Raw genomic sequence first — 21,181 nt, 5'->3', positions numbered from 1 at the left:
GTAACAAGAATACATAAAACATGAAAAATAAACAGGTGTTTTAAGATATTTTAAATATTAGAATAGACTGTGAGTTATACATATGTCTCACAATATTTGGGGGGTGAGTTGTGTCTCAATTTTTGCTATTGATTGCTTTTTTAATTATTGTTTTGTTATCATTAAGTATATAAAACTAACAAATGATAAGAGATTTATGTAATAGAAACCTACGTATTTTCCCTTTAATTTACCAGAACTCTAATGTCAAATAACAATTGAAAAGAAGTTGAAGAAAACATTCCTGTGTGGAATGACATGGTCTAGCAGAGTGGTTTTTGAACTATTCCATAGAATCTCCAGGTCCTACTAAAGAGCCTCAGGAATTCCACAAGCATTGGATTTAAATGTCCTTTTGAAACAGTTTTTTTTTTTTTTTTGAAGATCTAATTGGCTTTATTAAGCTATTCAAAATCAAGCAACATCCCATCTAGCAAGTAGAGAGATACTCCGATAGGTTTTTAAAAACATTTTTAAGTGTAATAAAAAAATATACAGATTCAATGAGTTCTATACCAAATATTAATACACTGTAGATATTAGAGCCAGGTTAACTTATTTTCATGCAAACCTCAGAATAAAGTTTTTCCTGCTTTCTTTGTGTATGTATTTGGACTTTTTAGAGATGTGTCATGTGTCACTGATGAAGAACATTTATAATGCTACACTGGTTTTCATTCTCCCTCCCCTCTTCTCTGAATTCAGGGCTGCACATATTCGATCACTAAAAACTGCACAAGCAAATGCACTATAGTACATGTGTGTAATAGGAAATTAAATGTCAGGTACAGTGAGGGCACATCTTGCCTTGTGTGCTCATTCAAAACATAACAATAGTCAAAAGGACCCTATAAACAGTTTCTTCAAGATATTATCAACTGTTCAGCATTTGTTTAATTTTTGCCCCTTTTCTTATCTGACTTTTTCATACATGATAAAAAATGTAAGCAGTTTGTTAGAAATTTAGTGACTGGAGTGTGAAACCAATTTCCTATTCCTTTATGTTCAAGTTCTGGATGAGTTTACTTAGAGAACTGGCTGAGACTACAAGGTAAACCATTAAAAAAGAAGTCACATGGAACTAAATCATCCATGAAGTTAGGATTTTTCTCAATACTGCAAATAAACTGGTTATTGAAAAGATATAACTGAACTGTTATTCAGACTCCTTTATATTAGATGTGCATTCATCACAGCTTTACTGCTCTCATTAAATTTAGAATGTTAAAGTACTAAATTTGCAAAATTTATTTATACTAATAGATTCATGCTTATATCTGTTTCATATATCGGGCTTCCACATTAAGGTTTCATTTCAAGATGAAATTTAGCAGCTATGAGTTGAAGAACCATTAGTTTAATGTAATGGCAAAAACGCTGGAACTCAAACCAATATAGGGCCATCCCCTAACTGTCTAGCCACTATTCAGGGACCAACAGAGAGTGAAAACAGGCAGTAGGTAGAGGGAAAGACTTACTCCAGTTTGATGGCATCCCCTATCTACAACAAGTCAGAAACAAGTGCTACCTATCAGAACTTAACACCCCAAACGTGTACCAACTGGTCAACTCTTCTCAATTTTAGTTGCAAACTAAGAATGTGGCTATTACTTAGTCTACCTTTGCTTCCAGACTGGCCTTTTAGGAAATACGGTATGAAAGAAATGGAAAGGGAAAATACAGCCTAAGATAGGCTAGTCTGGAAAGCTAACGGATATAAATTTTATTTAGGGTGACAGATAGTAACTGCTTTTAGGTAAGGTGATTCTGAGGAAATATATCACCTTGTCAGCCATTATGTTTATGCAATAATTTGACATCTGCTCAGAGTAGAGAATTTTTATCACTCTTTTTCTACCTCAAACATTTTATGCCTTTATGTCTATGTAAAAATTATTTACTTAAGTTTAAGCATCTCAACAACAGGACCTAATAATCAGGGCATCACCAACTCTAACATAAATGCTTTTAAGAAGCCCATAGAAAATAGAAAATCTATTTTTTACCAGATTTTCAACATGCTAGTAAATAATTCCCTATTCTGTTTCTTGGGCTGCTTCACTATTATAATAAAAGAAATACTGAATGTGAAGTTAAAAACTTATTGTATGAAGCGAATTATACCGATACCAAAACCAGAAAAAAAAAGACTGTAAGAAAACTATAGATTTCCCATAAATATGGAAGCGAAAACAACAAATTATAGCAAATGGAATCTAGTAATATATAAAATGGGTAATACATAACAAACTAAGGTTTATTGAAGAAATGCAAGGTTGGCTTAAGATTAAAAAATCAGTCAATGCAATTCATCATATTATGAGACTGAAAAAAGAAAAATCATAGATCATCTCAAAAGATGTAGAAAAGCCTCTGTAAGATCCAACCTCCTCCATTCACAGTAAAAAAAACTCTCAGCAAACTAGGAACAGAAGGGAACTTCATCATCCTGAAAATGTATAGTTTTTCTATAGGCAACATTCCACTTGATGCATGAGACTGAATGCTTTCCCCCTAAGCTTGGTAATAAGACTAGAAGTCGGCTCTTACTGCTTCTATTTCACACTGTAGTAGAGGTTCTAGCCAGTACAGTAAGGCAAAAATGAAAATAAAAGGCATACAGATTAGAAAAGTAGAAGTCAAAGTTGCAGATAACATGATAACCTATGTAAAAAAAAGTCTTTAGGATAATTTACAAAAAAGAAACTGGAAATAAAAATGAGTTTCACAAAGTTGCAGGATGTAAGGCCAATATACAAAACTCAATTATTCTTCTGTATACTGGAAACAAACAATCAGAATTTAAAATTTTAAGAATACCATTTACAAGTAGCATAAAAAATATGAAACACTTGACTCAACAAAACATGTACAAAGCCTAAACATTTGATCTATAAAACACTGCAGAGAAAAATTAAAGATACCTAAATAAGTTGAGAGCTTTGTTCATGAACCTAAGACTCAATATTGTTGTCAATTCTTCCCAGATTTATAGATTCAATGCAATTCCAATCAAAATCTGATCAGGTTTTTTGTAAAAACTGACAAGCTGATTCTAAACTTTATATGGACATGCAAAGAAGCAAAAAAAAGCCAAAACAACTTTGAAAAAGAAAATGACTTCCAAGTCTTGATTTCAAGACTTACTGTAAAGCTAATCAAAACAATGTGATACTGACATAAAAACAAGACCAATTAATCAAGGGAACAGAACAGAAAGTCCAGAAATAAATTCACATATATATGGTCAATTGATTATCAACAAAAGTACAAAGGCAATTCTGTGGAAAAAGTAATCTTTTCAACAAATGATGCTAGAACAATTGAGTAGCCAGAGCAAAATAAATAAAACAAACCCCCTGATCCTTGTCTCATACAATATACAAATTAACCAAAAATCGATCATATGCCTATATTTAAGAGCTAAAACTATAAAATATCTAGAAGAAAACATACAAGGAAAGCTTATTTATCTTTGATTTGGCAAAAGATTTCTTAAACAGGTCAGAAAAGCACAAACTATGAAAGAAAAATCAATAGATTGGACTTGTAAAATCAGTAATTTTTGTTCTTTAAATGATACTCTTAAGACATTGACAAGACAAGCCACAAAATGGGAGAATATAATTCTAAAATACATGTAAGATAAAGGACTAGAATCTACAATATGAGGAAACTTCGACCACTCAGAAAAACAAACCACGTATAAAAAATAGGTCTGAACATTCATTTAAGAACATATATGGATGGCAAATCAGCACACACAGATATCTTCAACATGATTCATCACTAGGGAAATGTAAATTAAAACCACAAAAAGACACCACTACACATCCACTGGAACAACTAAAATGAAAAAGACTGACCATATTAAGTGCTAGAGACAAAGTAGAGCAATTGGAACTCTTATACAATGCTAGTGGGAATGTAAAATGGCAAAATGACTTTGGAAAAGTTCAGCAGTTTCTTGGAAAGTTAAACTACCATTTGACTCAATTGTTCTACTGTAATCATTTATCCAAAAAAATCAAAAACTGACATCCACATAAAAATTTGTGTATGAATAGTTATAGCAGTTTGGTTTGTAATAGCCCCAAACTGCCAACAACCCAATGTGCATGACTGAGTAAATGGGTAAACTGTGGTATATCCGTGCAATGGAATACTACTGAGCAACACAAAGGAACAAACTATTAATACATGCACCACCACCAATAAATCTTAAAATAAGTTTGAGTGAAAAAAAAAAGAACATACTGTGTGTTACTATTCATATGAAATTCTAAGTAATGCAGATGGGTGGTTACCTGCACAAGGATGAAGGGAAAAGGAGGAAGCCAGAAGAATTACAAAGGTAGATGAGAAAGCTTCCAAAACTAGACAAATACCTTCTTTTTTTGATTGTGGTGATTGTTTCCCAAATATCTAAGTATATCAAAATTCATAAAATTGTATACTCTTAATATATACAATTTATCATATGTTAATTATACTTCAGTACAGCTGTAAACACATACAGACAAAAAAGGGCATAAAACATTCTCCATTTGCCACTCTCAGAATAAAGCTAGAACTACTTTTGGCAGAAAGGAAGGAAAGAAAAAAAGACAAAAAACAAAAATAAATCATTACCACCACCAGCACCATGACAACAAACAAAACATGATTTTGAGTCAACTATGAAGTAGGACTCCTCTGATTTTTTGTTATGTAAAACAGGAATAACACACATCAATATCCCTGACTATCTTGGGTTCTTCTAGAAACCAGAAGAGATAAGGAATGTTAAAGTGCTTTGTAAACTACAAAATGCTATGCAAATATATCTGCCCTGACTATAATTCATCTTGTTAGACTTGGTACCTCATTTCTGTTTTAGATGTTTTAGAGATTGTTGAATTGCTATCATCATTGTTCCATATTACTAGTCTCCTCCCTGGTCTCATGTCCTTTTTCAATTTAATCATCAGTCACTATGCCTTTTCGTAAGTCATTAACAATCATTTGCATAAGTCAAAGTCAAGAATATCATCCACATTCTACTTAAAGATAATATGTGACATAGGGGTACTATAATTCCAATTCTTTAGTTCTATAGTTAGTTAACACATCATCTACCTAACTATACTATAACACATTTCTCAGTCTTATTCAACATGATTTAGTGCTTATCTATACTCCTCTGCTATGAAGTAAATTCTTTTCTAGTTCTGAATGCAATTAATTACCCTTTTGTAACTATTTTATTTTGGCTTGCAAAAAAAAATTCAATTTTGAAGCAATTTTCAAAAATACTCCTAACTAGAAAGTATTAAAAAACTTAGTAAAAATGTATATACAATGTGTCTTTGAAAAACCTAGACTGGAAAACAATCAAAACCATCTAGAATTTCTGTGGAGCTATTCAACAACTCCCAAGTAATAGAAAGAAAGCCAAATCATGATTAAAATTCAGAAAGAGGATCAGGTTCCACATGCAGCTCTACCATTAACTATCTGCTTGGCCTTGACCAAGTTGTTTAGCCTCTCTAAAAAACAGTAACCACCTTGCAACTTGCATATGTGTGAACATGTGTGTACACATCTGCACAAGTGTACACTAAGACTAAAGTCTACTGCAGGCCTAAAATTTGGTTTCTAGTAAAAAGGTAACAACAGGAAGAATCTAGAGACTGGGTGAACTCTGGTAAAGGACCAGCATATCTGTGTTTTAGTTTTAATATATTAAATAATCCAGAATATTTCAAGTCTGTGATTATGGGTAAGATGAGATAATATCTATAGCAATGCATAGTACTGATATTAATATAAATACTTAATGAGGACCTAAAAATAGTATGCTGTTACTGAAAAAAAATGTGTCAAAGAGAAGCTTTACTTCTACAACTGCATTCATCTATTATCTTAAAACATCCATGTTTCTTCATTTATCATTATTCTTCCTCTAAAACATTTTCACCAGTTTCTCCCAGCTCCGATAAAAAAAAGGGACAATATTCTCTTTTGTCATACTTAAAAGTTGGTCTTTCACTTCACTGGCTCACAGACAAGAAAAAATTTTCTTTGCCTAACTTTCCAGGACTGCCTTATTAGAGGTACTTTAGAGAGGTAGCAGGACTCGTCTTAGAATGATTATACTGTTTTGTTTCAGTTTAAAATAAAATTCAAGTAACTTACCATTGTTCCAAAAGGAATGGCTCTTGAAGCATGATAATAAATGGCTATAAAATTGATGAAGAAGGCAGTGCCACACACCATAGCCGGGATAAGGAATGCCCCAATAAACATCTGCTTTATCCATCTCCTTCCTGAAAGAGAAGGGAAGTCATGAAAATCAGAAAGACAGATAGACAGACAGGCATTTATTTACGTCATTATTTAGCACCAAATTATCTCTTTAAATGTTTAATGTGAAGATTGTGAAATTTGACATCCTAGTAATTGTTTGAAAACAGCAGACAATAAAGACCAGTCCAGCTATTCAAGTATGTCTAATTGAAACACAGCTTTTGAAGCAAGGTAACTGGGAAAGAGCAATGAAATGTAGTAAAATATTCTGATATTTGTCCTGATGCTGCCACTGAAGTGCTGTGAACTTTGGTAAGCCACTCTATCTTTCTAGACTACAAGTTGGCCTAAACAGGGGCTTTCAAACTATTACTTGGAGTCCTGGAGCTTCCTGGAAGTGCCATGAAATCACTAGTAAAGGAAGAGCTCAGGTTCCCCAGGTATGCTTCAACCACAAGTCTATTTTCAACAGTTTTAGACATGAGAGTTTTATGTAACCTTTAGTTTGAAAAGGACATTCCACTGCTTAAAAAAAAAAAACGTTTTAAAACCTTGGTTAAATGATTCTTAAATTTACTCTCAGCTCCATAATTAGGATTATAAACATATCTTTAAATTTATTTCTACATTTTGAAAGAAAAAAACAACAGAATGTTTCACAAGCTCTTTCTCAGCAATTATAACTACAGACTTGTAAGTTTTTACTATTGCTTTGTACCTTTTTGTTTTGCCAAAATTCTACACCTTGAGCATCTATTACTTAAATAATCAAATGAAGGACTGTTTTACTATGTAATCAAAAATTTTAAATCATGCTCATATTGACCAGGAGAGCAACAGGAACTATCTTTCCAAGCCATCAGAGTGCACAAGCGAGTGCACTACCAGGGAGGCATCTTGATGCTGCTTAGGAGCAGAACATAACAATTCAACCACATGACCATAAGCAACAGGGAGCCAAACAAAAAGTGCTACAGGAAAAAACAAGCAATATACTCCTAACCTTTGTTTTCGTCTACATGAAGCTCTTTTTAAACATCTCTCTCACAGAATTACTACTCTAAACCTTAACATTCCTCCAGAAAAACTCCTTGATTCTGAACTTTCACCTTTTTAATTTATTTCTCAAGTAAGTTTTAAGAACCTCTCCTTTCCAAACCAATACTCAGCATTTGAACAACACAGAAAGGGTGGCATCCAACTGACCTTAAGTATTATTTCTCCTATTTAATTCCAACTCTTTCTTAACATTCTCTTTTCCCATGCTTGCCATTACCTTCTCAGATTCAGACATGTATTAATAAATTCCATATTCAACTCTCTATATCTCCCTTTCCCTCCAACAGAAAAGAACCCCACACATACTCCACTGGGTATAAGCTGTAGCCCAGGCATCTGCATTGTACTTCCTGCTGCTTCCAACACCCTCGGACACTCTGGTCAAATTCCAGGCTACCCTGGCTTCAAACAGGGTCTAGAGCATCATCCAGTGCACTGAAGACCTAGAACTTCACTGTAGTTCAGATCCTGAGATAGCTGAAAAATTCTTGATTCTCTGGTTTGACCTCGACATTAACCTAGTTTTTAGGGATTGTTCAGACAAATGATCAGGATATAATCAGACCTCTTGAGGGCACTGCCAATTAAAAAATAACCTTTCAATCATACTTGATAAGATTTGATACTCCTGGGCTTGAGTCTGAACTCTGTCAGTGTTCAAGAGTAAGTGTAGTAAAATTTGGCTGGGTGTACTTAAGTTGTGATCAGACTAAAAGCAAATTAATGTCCACATACGAATAAATTTCCTGTTTTAAATAATCTGCTTCTGCTGTGGAGACTTTCTGGAGATCAGAAACTGTAAAATTCTTTGCCTAACTAGTTTCCAGGTAAAACTCAAAATAGAAATTGCCTTAGTCACCCTTATTTCCTTAGGATGGTGGTCCTTTATTGTAAGACTTCTTTCTTGTATCTGGAGGTGGAATGTGGAGACTAAACAGCCAACTAAAATAGTCAGGCATCCATAATGATAATCCCACAGGCAATCCAAGAATTATCTATACTGAAAGTACAGACCACATTAAGTGTAATAAGACCAATAAAAAAAGCAATGGTAAACCAAAATATCCTAGGGGAATTTTAAATGATCCTAAACTCTCAGCTTCTATAACCTATTAATCTAATCTATTAAAAGGGGCAGGATCTCCTAAGGTTCACATTGCCTAGGGTGGGCTGGGAAAATCACATCAGCAAATCTTCCTTCAGAATTTATTTTTAAGGTCTTTAAACAACCCTTCACTCATATAGTGAAATATGCCAATCTACTACTGTCAGCATTTTTCTGACCCCAGACAAATACAGGGAAAAAATTAACTTAGAGACCCTTGAATGCCATCAACAGGAAGAAATACCAAGGGATAATATTCTTGTATCATCCATGTATCTCCCACCATTTCCAGGTCACAACAGTAAAGAAGTGAGGGGGTATTTAAGATGAAGAGCTCTTAACAAAAGACTATGACACACAGTAACAGAAATGAAAGGGTCCTCTGATAAATATTTGAGTCAACAGAAATAAACAACTCTCCTTCCTATTCTTTTCCTGTCCAGATTCGTTATCTATAAGCCAGGAAACATGCCTTTATATTCAGCAATAATGCTAGTTACTCTGTGTGGAGGCCTCCCATGGAGCACATCTAGGAGCTAGGTATCTCAAAGCAAAAGAGTATTAATAACTTAAGTATACTCTCTCCCACTTGTTCCTCAAAGCTAAACTTGAGAGTGGACAATGGAGATAATTACATGAAATGGAATAACCAAGAATTTTACAATGGCTGCATTTCCCATTTAAAATTTCAAATATCTCATAGTAAAATATTAATATCAATAGTAAAAATACAAAGTGATGACTCTTAACTTACCTCCTTGTCTAGCATACAGACTTCCTCCAAAATAACCATTCACTGGAGATGTAGCAGCATAGACAAAGATGGCTGTACTGAGCATCGATCCCCTTCTAAAAAGGCAAAACAACATATATGCTAAATTAAAAACAAAGAAAATATCAGAGTGTATCACACTAACATTAATTTAATTTCAAAGATAAATTTAACAGACATGAAAATATCACTGTGAACTGCAAAGAACCTCAGAAGGTTGCACAGTGAATGACTAGTAAAAACTGCACTTAAATGATACCAGGCTGAATCAATACCTTAATAAAAAAATGATACCATGCTGATACTATTTTTTTTAATCTGCAGTTGAACTTCATAATATATTCTAAACAAATATTTCACATTTTGTTGGCAAAAATATTAGAAGCTGGCACTAAAATTGTTTTTCTACCCTGTGAACCAATCACATCATATGGAAAGAGATATTCATCTGTTAAGAAAAATAGAATATTCCTCTTTATAATTTAATTGACTAAGATTCTTGCCTGCTGACAGAAATAAAATAGAAATAGTATAATCTATATTAGCTATTCATTCAAATGGTATAACAAATGAGACTTTTCCTATTTAGTTTCCCTTACACTGCTAAAAATGATTTTTTAAAAATCCATAGGTTCACAAATCAACATAAACCTGGATCAACAACTTCTAACCTTCTCTTCCAATAATATCTAGGGAATTAAGATCAAGTCTCCTGTTGAACAAAACTGGACAATGTATTTGAAATGCCTAGTTGAAGAGAGAAATAGTAAAATGATAAATGACAGTATCATTTTGCCATGATATAGAAATGTACTTAATCCACTAATAAAAGGACCATTTCTGAAATACACTATAACTAGGAAGGTAAAATAAAGTCCGTAGATAGAAGATATAACCTTGTTATATATAGTTTGAGCTAAAGAATATGCTTTTAAAGAGAATTTATAAGCACATCACACTAATATGTGCACTGAGAGGATACAGAATTTTCATAATTTAACCACCTTCTGGGAAATAGTTGTTACTACATTCCACTGTCCACCTATGTGAAATACAAAGGTATCATATAGTCTTGAAATATGTAGCATTTTTCTTCCCAGATATGTATGCTCAATTTCTTAAAGTGGATGCATAATAGTTAAAACATGCAATATTTTATTTCTATCAGTTATTTAGCTAAATGCAAATATAGTATAAGAATGTCATTCCCATGTTTAAAAGACTATGGGTCTCGAAGTTAATCAATTTTAAAAATCAAAATTGTTTTTTCAAGAACCCAACTAAACACTTCAAGTTACTAACATATTTCTTCCAGATTATCATTATCAAATTTGACTCATTCTTTTTTTTGTACCTGGGTCTGTGAAGCCTGACATAGGCCTAACAATGCTGAAAACTGAAAGGCTGCTTCAGTCCAAGACCAGTCTAATACCAGTCAGAAGTTTTTAGCATTAGCAGAGAGGGTTCAAAAAGGCTGCTCATGTGACTGGACCCAAAGTGACTACAAGGGATTTAAGCCTGCAGTCCCCAGACACATTTCCACTAAATGGAAGTTTAAGTATCAGTCAGAGTTTCAAAAATCAGATATACTCTTCACCTATTTGTTCATAAAATTCCATGGGAATTTTTCACCTAAATTGGACCATTTTCATTGGGACTGTCCTCTTTGTGAACCTCTCCAAGACTAGAGGAGCTGCTTTACTTACCTTGCCAGCTCACCACTCACCACTGTAAGTTTCAGACCACCAGTGTTTTACTAGACTCACTCATTCTTCTCAAGCACTATGCCTTCTCAAGAGCTAATATCACACTAATAGTCATCCACACTGATGCAGATCCTCTACCTACCTATTTTTTTTCTTCTCTGATTGCTATGGACATTACTGTGGCAAAGTAATTTTCACATGTTACATTATCTGCTTTTTATCCTTTAGAAACATTCCTACTCTGGAATGACTGCTACAAATTAGATGTGCAATTTTTAAATTTTCTCACCACTTTGTATTTTTGTTATCTCTATTTTTATTTCCACAGCAAAGAAAAATTAAGAGACAAGCTCCGGAGAAAGAGTGCCTAGGTTCAAATCACAGCTCACTAATACCCTTACTAATACCTCTCTGAGCTTTACCTCTCTCATCTGTAGAACAGTCCTTTCACAAGGTTTATATTTGGATTAAAGGAACTAATGTGCATAAAGCACCTAACACAGTCATTTTTATATCATAATGATACAGTATTAGTACTTATCATATAAGTACATGCTCATTTCAAGTAAGCCCAACATAGAACAACCATTGATAAGACAGACTAAAATAATAATGCATGACTTTCCTGCTAATGGTGGCATCTATTAGAAGTAGTTTTTATTTCCAAAAGCTGAAGATTTATAAGCAGAAGAGTTTCTGCTACAAAAAAGGAATTGCCAAAATTATAACATGAACATGTGAGAAGGAACAAAGCAAAAACCTGGATTCAAGGAGATGTTACTCACTAGGAACTCATAAGACTGTGGCTGTACAGTCAGTGTCAATTCATAATGATGAATTTAATCCAATATTTAATGTAAAGCCTTCTTTCTTGGAAGATTTGAAATGCTTTTCTTGTTTTTAGTTCATCTGAAATATATTATATCCTGAAATATTAACTACCCACCAGAACACTGAAGTTTAGGTTATGGTCTATTATTTTAAACCTTATCTGGTAAACAAACCACAAAGGCTACATTAAAGAGATGTAACAGAAACTACAGAGAAACAGTTTTGTTGCTTAATACATATTCATTCAGTTGAACAAGCATTTACTGATGCTTTCACATGCAAAGTTCTTTAAGTTGGTACTTTGAGAATTTAAAGGTAAGACTTGGTCCTTGTTCTCAAGGAGCTTATTGTCTAATGGAAGGAACAGCAATTTAGTACACTTCAATATTTAATATATGACTAAAGATTCATTCTTTCAGCAACAATTTACTGCTTGGTCTATTTTTTTTCTTCTCTGATTGCTACGGACATCACTGTGGCAAAGTAATTTTCACATGTTACATTATCTGCTTTTTATCCTTTAGAAACATTCCTACTCTGGAATGACTGTTACAAATTACATGTGCAATTTTTTTATTTTCTCACCACTTTGCATTTTTATTTTTTTATATATGCCAGGCATATATAAGGAAGAATACATTATGAACTGAAATAGAGGTCTGAAATAAAGCTGGTGACAAGTGTCATTCTGACTGAGGACTTCAGGGGGCGGCATCTGAAGTGCCTGAATTATAACCTCTGCCACTGAGGCTCAGAATGAGTTTGCTTCATTGACGTCATTGCTCTCAGCAATCAATAGGGATTTGAGATCTTTGTGAATGTAAAACTTTTTCTTATAATCCAAAATCTCCAATCAAGAATTCATTGCAACTGGTTTTGTCCAAAAGAAAAAATGTACCAGAAACCACGTAAAGACAGAATAAGTCATTCAATTATTTTTTTAATCTCACGTGCCTTTTTCACTACTCTTTTTACTATTTACAATGCTTTCTTCTGTTCTGTGGCAAGTCTCCCAGTTTTGGAGTTAAGTGTGAAGTACTAATTCAGAAACTGTGAAATCTTTGTGCTTCTTATGAAGATCTAATTGGATCTTCAGCTTTCAAAAAAATGTCTATTCACTTTGTCAAAAAGCTCTGGACAGTAACTCCACTTATACCTCTAATGGAACATAACCTTTATAACCAACCAAAATGTTCAGTAACATTAGTAAGTTTTAGCATGTAACAGAAAAATATACTTACAGCTCAAAGATTATTGTTCATTATTTGTCTGTAATAATGATATTTATGCTATTTAAATTCTAAGATAAATCAAATAAGCAAATATTTAATTATGACTAACTTAAAAGATACCAATGATTTTAAAACTATTAAAGAACAAAAAAATAGTTAAATAAGCACATGCACTTACTCTGTATATAAATCTTCTATCATTGCAACAATAATAACAATGAGAGAGACAGCAAATATCTGACATCCAGAACCAATGAGAGAGGAAAATACCAGTGGGTGACTTGACGGTCTAAATACATCTCCATGCACCTGCTTCCATCCATACTCATCCCCTAGGTCTCTATCCTATATATATATATATGTGGAGAGAAAAGAAAATCATTCAGGATGAAATTAAAATATATAAAATAGGTGAAAAAGTACAATTACAGTTTTAAGTTCCTTTCCTCCAAATTTACAGCTATTTAAAGGGGTTCAAAGTTTTGAGAAAAGACATTTCAAATTTAAAATAACCATTGTCTTAATAACTTAATAGTGTTGAAGTGTTGTGACATTTACTGAGGCTCAGGAAGGTGGCTCCTGGGTGTGCTCAGAGAATTTCAAAGACAGGAAAAAGGAAAGGTCTAGGAGCAAAAAGAAATGGTCAAATTGGGAGAAGAGCACACTGGCTCTCTGTTACTTTCAGTCACTATTCTTGCCATTTATATAAAGACTGTGGCTCATTTACAACCAGAATTCAGATGGAGAGCAAAAGAAATCATCAAAACCAGTACTAGATGCCCTAACAATGCAAAAGTATCCTTTTATAGTCTGAAATTTAAGAAAACATATGGAAAATATATCAGGGAAATATATAACTAAATATGGGGAAAAATATTTGACTGTCTATAGAATTTTTTTAAAAAGGATTCAGTTTTTCCTTTTCAACCTAAGTAAGGAAATACCTAAGAAAAGTTCCTTAAGAAAATAACAGTCCCATAAGATAACCTGGGTTTATTTCTTCTTCTTGTTCTTTTTTTTTTTTTTGGCAGTAGGGAAGGGAGGATCCTGGCCAGATATGTTTGAAAAGCACCAAATATTTTATCTTCCAAAACTTCACAATACACACTAGCAGGTAATTTGCTTAACTGCTTTCCAAACTTATTTAATGATGGAGCATACCTACAAAGAGTAACTATTAACATTCTACAGAACACACTTTTGCTCATTTACAACATTGTTCTATAATTTAGTAAAACAATTTAGAAAGCAAACCTCCCCTCTGAACCAACTAAACTAAATGTAAGTTAATCCTTCCACCCACTCTAAATTGTATGCAATGTTTAACAGCATTAGAAAGATGCCAATACAGGTGTATAACCTCCTTGCTGCAATTCCAAAACAAAAACTCCGAAAACTGAAAAGCTGTTTAAGTTTGACATAACCTTATTTGGTGACAAAACTCAGAGTGAACTAACAAGATGTTATTTACATATTTTTTTTTTACTCCACTTAGGGTGAATGTTCACATGTTTTGCTGAAAAAAACACTGTATCTGATTATAGGGCATGTAAACATATTAGTATATTTCATTAGAGATGCCTCAGGAAGTTTTTGCCTTTTTGAAACCTGAAAATTCTGAATTCTGAAACTTATCTGACCTTGAGATTGTGGACCTACATTCCAACATTCAAAATAACACTGAAGCAAAGTGTTTTCATAAGTACAATGCAAAATATTTGCTCACCATGTCATCCATTTCTTCTTCTTTACTGTACCGGGCATAATCTTTTCTTAAAGTTCTCATCAAAATCATGGAAACTAAGCCCACCAAGAAGATAACCATCATGAAGGAATTGAAAATTGAAAACCAATGAATCTAAAGTAAAAAAAAAAAAAAAATTACTGAGATGAAGTATCAGTCGGTTTCATGACTGATAGGTTTCATGATAATGGGATGTTAATGCAAAAAATAAATAGTCTTTAAAAACTTTTACATAAAAACCCAAATGTAAGATACATTGGGGATGAGCAAAGGGATTGGCTTTCTTTACAGTAGGCTTTGGATGCATTAAAAGTATTATGTTTACACAGATTGTCACAATCAAATTTATTGTACAAATAAAGTACAATTTGCCATGTGGCATATGCTGTTTATAATTAAAGACAGAGAACCCAGGCTCAGTAGTCAAACAGGCCTGGGTTTTAATACAATCTCTGCCAATTTCTAGCTATGTGACCCCTGTTTTCTTATATCAAAAATGAAGGAAATAATACTATCTCATAAGTGATTTGTATGGTTTAATGGCATATATAAAAAGTACAGCACTGTGTCTGGCACAGAGCAGCAAATAATAAATGTTAGTCCCCTTCCCTCTAACTTAGCAGCAACCTGAAAACCTTAAAATACCAAGAGTAAACCATCATAGTTGGCTGCCTTGTTTCACTTGCTGTCCGTTCATCCTCTCCACCCTGTCACTATCATTTTCACTCCTTTCCAAATTAGCTATTCATTATGCAGAGAACACTGAGGTACCCCATAGTTTCTCAATGTTCCCATGGCTCTTGACTTTGATTTCAACCACACATGTGTCACAGAAGTATATCCAGATTCTGGTTCATAACTACAAGGTACTACTGTACATTTGAGTGCATCTGGCTTCTATTAGGTCTGTAATGCTGTCCAGTAATTCCTTTCTATTTTAATTGTCAAACATTCCATAGGGATAGTTCCAAAATTTCTCTTCTCTCTTCAAGGTCCCAATTTCATTTATTTTTCTGCATTTATCCTCCTGGCCTTTCATTCTTCCTGTCAATCTCCTAGAAGTTTTTTCCCCTCTTAATCTAATCTTTCCACTAGGCTCTAACTCTTTTTCATTCCTTGAAGTGTTTCCCCTTCTCATTTTACACCTCTGAATGTACACCATTCTCCAGCATCAGCTATCTTCAAAGGTCCCTTATCTATAATGGTATCTACTTTGTGGGATTGTTATATGATTTTAATAAGATAATAAATGTAGAGCATAGAGCACAACACTTAACAGAACAGTAACAAAAATTTTTAAGTTGCTATTACTATTACTTTTTTTAATGTTCATTTGACCTCTGCCCCCTCACTTTCAATTTTCTTCCTCCCTCCTTTCAATGCCAATACTTGTCAAATGAGGAAACTACTTGTTCTACTTCTTGATTACTCTTAAACACAACACCATCTCACTTTGTCCCACAATATTTCTGTCAAAGGCCTGCAATGAACTTCTAAACCGATTCAGTTGTCAATTATCTGCCCCACTCTCCTTCCTCTCCCTGCCACATCTGAGGTTGGCGGACACCATACCACCCTCCTTCACTGACTGCCTGCTCCTCCCACTCTTTGTGAACTTTTCCAAAAGTTCCCATCTTAGTACTCTGCTGTGACCTCTTCAAGCTCTCAGAACTAGCATTCCAATGATGGTTATACCCTCTGTGCCCTACCCCCACTCTGCCCCAAATCTCTAGCCCTCTTTTTCATTCATGTTTCAGACTTTTTTCTAACTATGATCATTTCCACTTGAATGTTTTTCTGGAATTTCAGATTTACACTGCCTTGAAGTAAACTCATAATCTCTGTCTCACATGTAACACTTCAATATCTAACTTCTGCTGACAGTACTAACACTGGCTTTGAAAATTCAAATTCTGGCTCTTCCTTCCCCTTAATCCTTCCTAGGTAATAATTATTGAACTTTTATTTTCATTCAGAATATCTCTTGAATCTAACCCTTCCTCTCAGTTCCCGTGCCATCACCTCTCACTCTGAGTTAGCTCTGATGGACTTCTAGTTGGTTGGCCTTCTATATTTCTGGTCTCTTCCCTTCCTTTCAATCTATCCTATAAAGTTACCTAGCAAATCTTTCTGAAATATCATGTTCATATATCACTCCTCTATTCTAAAACTTAAGAAACATTCCCTATTTTCTCATATATCAAACATAAACTACTTTCCCTAATATTCCCCTTGCAATATGGGCAACTCACCTTAGCTAGACAACCTTTCTTTCCATTGTATCCTATATCCAGTCAGGCCTATCCTTCCTCAGTGACCCATATGTACAGCCCACTCACTTCCCCTCTGTAGCCTTCTTAAAATTTCTTCTCACATGGAATCTACCTCTATCCACCTTTGTAAATTCTACATACCATTTAATAAAGACCAACTAAAAAACCCTCTTCTCCGTAAAACCTCTCATCTATATATTCAGGTTATTCATAGATACATTCCTGCTCTAAACTTCTACAAGTACGTACACAGAGAATTTAACACAAAGGAGGTGCTGTCTTGCACAGCTGGGACAGATTTTAACTTGGGCTAACATGCTGAATATGTGCACTAGGGTGGGAGGCAGTCCTGGCTCAGTTATCTACCTTGAGGCTTCAGGTAAGCAATAAACTCTACAGTTCTCTCTGAAAAACAGGAGGCTACCAACTGCATCTTCCACATTATAAAATCATTTCTTCCTTCATTTAACAAAATCTATTTATTGAATATATACTGAAGTTATACAGAAATTAATGAATGCATTATCTTTTAAAATATTTGCATAAATTAGTTATATAAATTTAAGTTTATCACAAAAGAATCATTCAAGATTTATAAAAGCAGTCAGAAATGACTAAAAAAACCCTTTTCTAAAGATTTGATTTTGTTCTCATGCTGGGAAATTAATGACCCAGAAAAGGACAAGAGAGAAAAACTAACTCGTACCTTATTTCAGTCAATTTATCAAATTATTGAAGAGAAAGTAAGTTTTACATAGTTACTATTTAGTAATAAGGAACACACACCTAATGTGCTAACATTTCTAACAAAGCTCTCTGCAATTTTCTGATCTAAGATACTTTAAGTCAATACCTATTATAATTACTACTAATAACCTGACATTGTGGAATATTCCTTTCTTCCAAAAAATATGAAATGCTGTATGATTTTGAAGTTACTGAAGGAAGGAAAATCTTTCTTAAAAGAAACCAGGTCATGAAGGGGTTACTAACCCTCCAAACTGCTGACTCGAGCACCCCCTAGTGTTGCTAATCCTAGAGCAACAACCCAGGTGTGTTCATAAATTTTCAACACTGGAGAGAATTAACTCCATAACTACCAGTGCCGCCTAGTACTGAGCACCAGCTATGTGCCAAACTCTGAAGTACTGCTTTATATACACTATCAAATGGAATTTCACAACTCTTAAAAGGTTATAATCCTGGCTTCACTATTAAGGAAACATAGGCCAAAGGACTAAGTAATTTGACCACGGTATTTCTACATACTCTTTCTTGGTAACTGGATCCAGTCTCATAACCTTGAATACCATTTGTATGCCAATGGATGCAAAATTTGTATCTCTAGCTCTGATGTCTCTCCTGAACTCCAGATTGATATTTCCAACTAGCTGGTCAGTATCTCCATTTGGATGTCTTATAGACACTTCAGAGCTAACACATTCCAAACTGTACTCTGATCTTCCCCTCTAAGCCTCTTTACAAATACAGCCTTGCTGCCCAGTGATGGCAGTTCCACTCTAACAGTTGCTCAGGCTGAAAACTCTGGAGTTCTCCTCAACCCTTCTTAATCTCCCTACTCATCAGGAAATCCTGCTGGCTCTACCTTCAAAATACAGTCACAAACTGACAATATCTCACCACCTATACTGCTATACCTGGGTCTGAGCCATCCTCATCTCTTACCTGGATTGCTGTAACAGCCTCTCTTTGGTCTCCCTGCTTCTCCCCTTGCCCCCACACAAACTATTTTCAACATAATAACCTGAATGATCCTTTTGAAACGTATGTCAGATTTGTCATTACCCTGCTGAAAGCACTACTATGCCCCTCTTTGCATTCACAGTCCTTACAGCAGCCATGGTTGATCCAGCTCCTGTTACTTCTTGGCCTTCATCTCCTATTACTTGTCCCCCCTTGCACTGCTCCAGTCACACTGGTCTCCTTGTCGTTCCTCAAGCACACCAGTCTTCTTCCCACCTAACAGGCTTTTCAGTTCTGTTGCCTTTGTCTGGAGTACTCTTTGCCCCAGATATCTATATTCCTCATTTCCATTAACACCTCTAAGTTTTTGCTCAAAAGTCCATCTCAGAGGCTTACCCTGCCCACTGTATTCAAAATTACAACTTGCCCTGCCTGTAGCACTCTTGCCCGACTGCTCTTTCTCTTTTTTGATGCACATATCTTTGAACACACTATATTTTACTTGATATGTTTATTGCATGCCTCCCCACAAGGTAAGCTCCAAAAGGGCAGAGATCTTTGATTTTCATTCTCTAATGTATTCCACTTAGTACAGTGATTGACACATAGCATGTGCTCAATTAATATTTGTTGAAAGAATGAATATGGTATACTGCTGTACTAGTAAAACTGTCAAAAGTCAGCCTTTCCACCAAGTTATCAATATCCAAGACCAGGAACAAGGCAGGTTGTTCCAGTAGGGAATGCCAGCTTAGAGCCCTCATATTCTCAAATTTTACATAAAAATTACTAAATATCTGAAGTCATTTGTGCCTATACCTTTAACTCAACTGCCATATTCAGAACTGCCTGCACACTGTATCTGAGGAGAACACACTGTGGGTATAGGGAGTGAAGGTCGGGGAGGAAGTTCTAGCTCCAGGAGTAGCGTGCTAAATCCTTTGGTAAGGACTAAATCCCAAATAGCTTAATTTTTTCTCCTATGACTCAGTGGAAGATTAGAAGTAGTAATAGGTCCTGGTAGAGTCTAAGGGTGGAACCTGGCATCAATGATACAAATCTGAGACCAAAAAACCTAATAGGCCATCTCAAAACAGATTATTAATCAACTTTAGAATTCTAGTCCAAAAGATCAGATCAGAAGATAGAAGAAACAAGTCAGAAAATAAGTCAGAAGAATGGGTATATCTCCTTATACCCTGTTGTCTTTTCATCTCCATTCTTAAAGGGGCAACCACTGAAATAAAAAATATTTTTTGCTATAAAGAACCAAAGCTACCACCTGTCTGAAGCCAGCAGCAATGCCATTGGACGTTTGCTATGAGATCTAGCTTTTTTATCTATGATGTTTCTTTTTAGGTAGAAGATTTCCACTAGCAAAAACTCCTGGCCTCACTCCACTCTTTCATTCATTCATTCATTCCTAGAGGATGTATACATTCTGCCCTATTTGTCCACACTAAGTTTTATAAGGGTGTGCCCAGGTATGAAAGGTTGCCAACAGTCTAGCACTGTCTGAGTGCATTAAGTCTATTTCTGAGTTTCAATATTTAGAAGCCCACTTGACCACTGATATAATCCATTCTTCAATATTAGCCTCAGTAACAAAAGTGGTATTTCAGCTTCCCATATGTTGTATTTATCCTGTATCTCTTGGTTGGTTTAACCCATCAGCATGATGAAGGGAGCTCTTGACTGTTCCTCTAAAGCTACCACCCTTATGACTGTGCTCACATCTGAAATCACTATTAAATCTTTGAAATCCAGAGCCCTAGCACAGTGTACTACATATGGCAATGCCCATTAATGTTTGCTAAGCTGACTAGAGCACTTACTGAATGTGTTAAGATACACAATTTACCTACCCTGTGCTGAAAGAAGGATGGATCAAGATATTTATCAAATCGATCTTCAAATTTTACATCTGATTTTTTCCATTTTACCTGAAAAAAATTGTGAAATTTGAAAATCAAGGCCATTAAGCATATTAATAATCTGATAAAAAAAACTCTGAGCAAAATTTGGAAATATTTATATACTTAGAATTAGAAACTAGAGAAATGGCAGAAAGTTGTCAACTTGAGAAGTTGAAACATGTATGATAAAAAAACTAACCAATTTTCCTCTCTGTGTATCAACAAAACTTACAACAATACTTACGGTATTCAAGGACTATTAACTACTCCTGACTTATATACTCTGACCTGATATGTAAGAACTGAATTAATCAGACCAGTTAAAATAAGAATCTCTACAGATTTGTCTTAAGACAGTATTAGTTTCATTACAATAACCAAATTTATAAGTTCAGTTATGCAAATATTATTTGCACTAGGTACAGATGCACAAAGCTTGAAAAACTTTCAAAATTGGTTACTAGTAAAGGACTCACTCCAGTTGGCAAGAAAAAAACTAGCAAAAAGAGCTT

At 34.5% G+C, this 21,181-nt stretch overlaps 1 protein-coding gene across 1 annotated transcript in view; it reads right to left on the bottom strand.

The window, feature by feature from the left end:
* TM9SF3 (transmembrane 9 superfamily member 3) overlaps positions 1-21,181 on the bottom strand; it is a 68,165-nt gene that overhangs the window by 18,771 nt on the left and 28,213 nt on the right. The window contains exons 5-9 of the mRNA XM_037015774.2: positions 20,619-20,696; positions 14,759-14,890; positions 13,211-13,377; positions 9,246-9,340; positions 6,217-6,347 (exon numbers count right to left, since the gene is read on the bottom strand). Coding sequence (XP_036871669.1) covers positions 6,217-6,347; positions 9,246-9,340; positions 13,211-13,377; positions 14,759-14,890; positions 20,619-20,696 — 603 coding nt within the window. The remainder of the gene's footprint in view (positions 1-6,216; positions 6,348-9,245; positions 9,341-13,210; positions 13,378-14,758; positions 14,891-20,618; positions 20,697-21,181) is intronic.

Source organism: Manis javanica, chromosome 7, assembly GCF_040802235.1.
Source record: "Manis javanica isolate MJ-LG chromosome 7, MJ_LKY, whole genome shotgun sequence".
NCBI classification, from domain to species: domain Eukaryota; kingdom Metazoa; phylum Chordata; class Mammalia; order Pholidota; family Manidae; genus Manis; species Manis javanica.
Note: the sequence above shows the minus strand (reverse complement) of the source record. Positions and strands in the feature narration are given on the sequence as shown.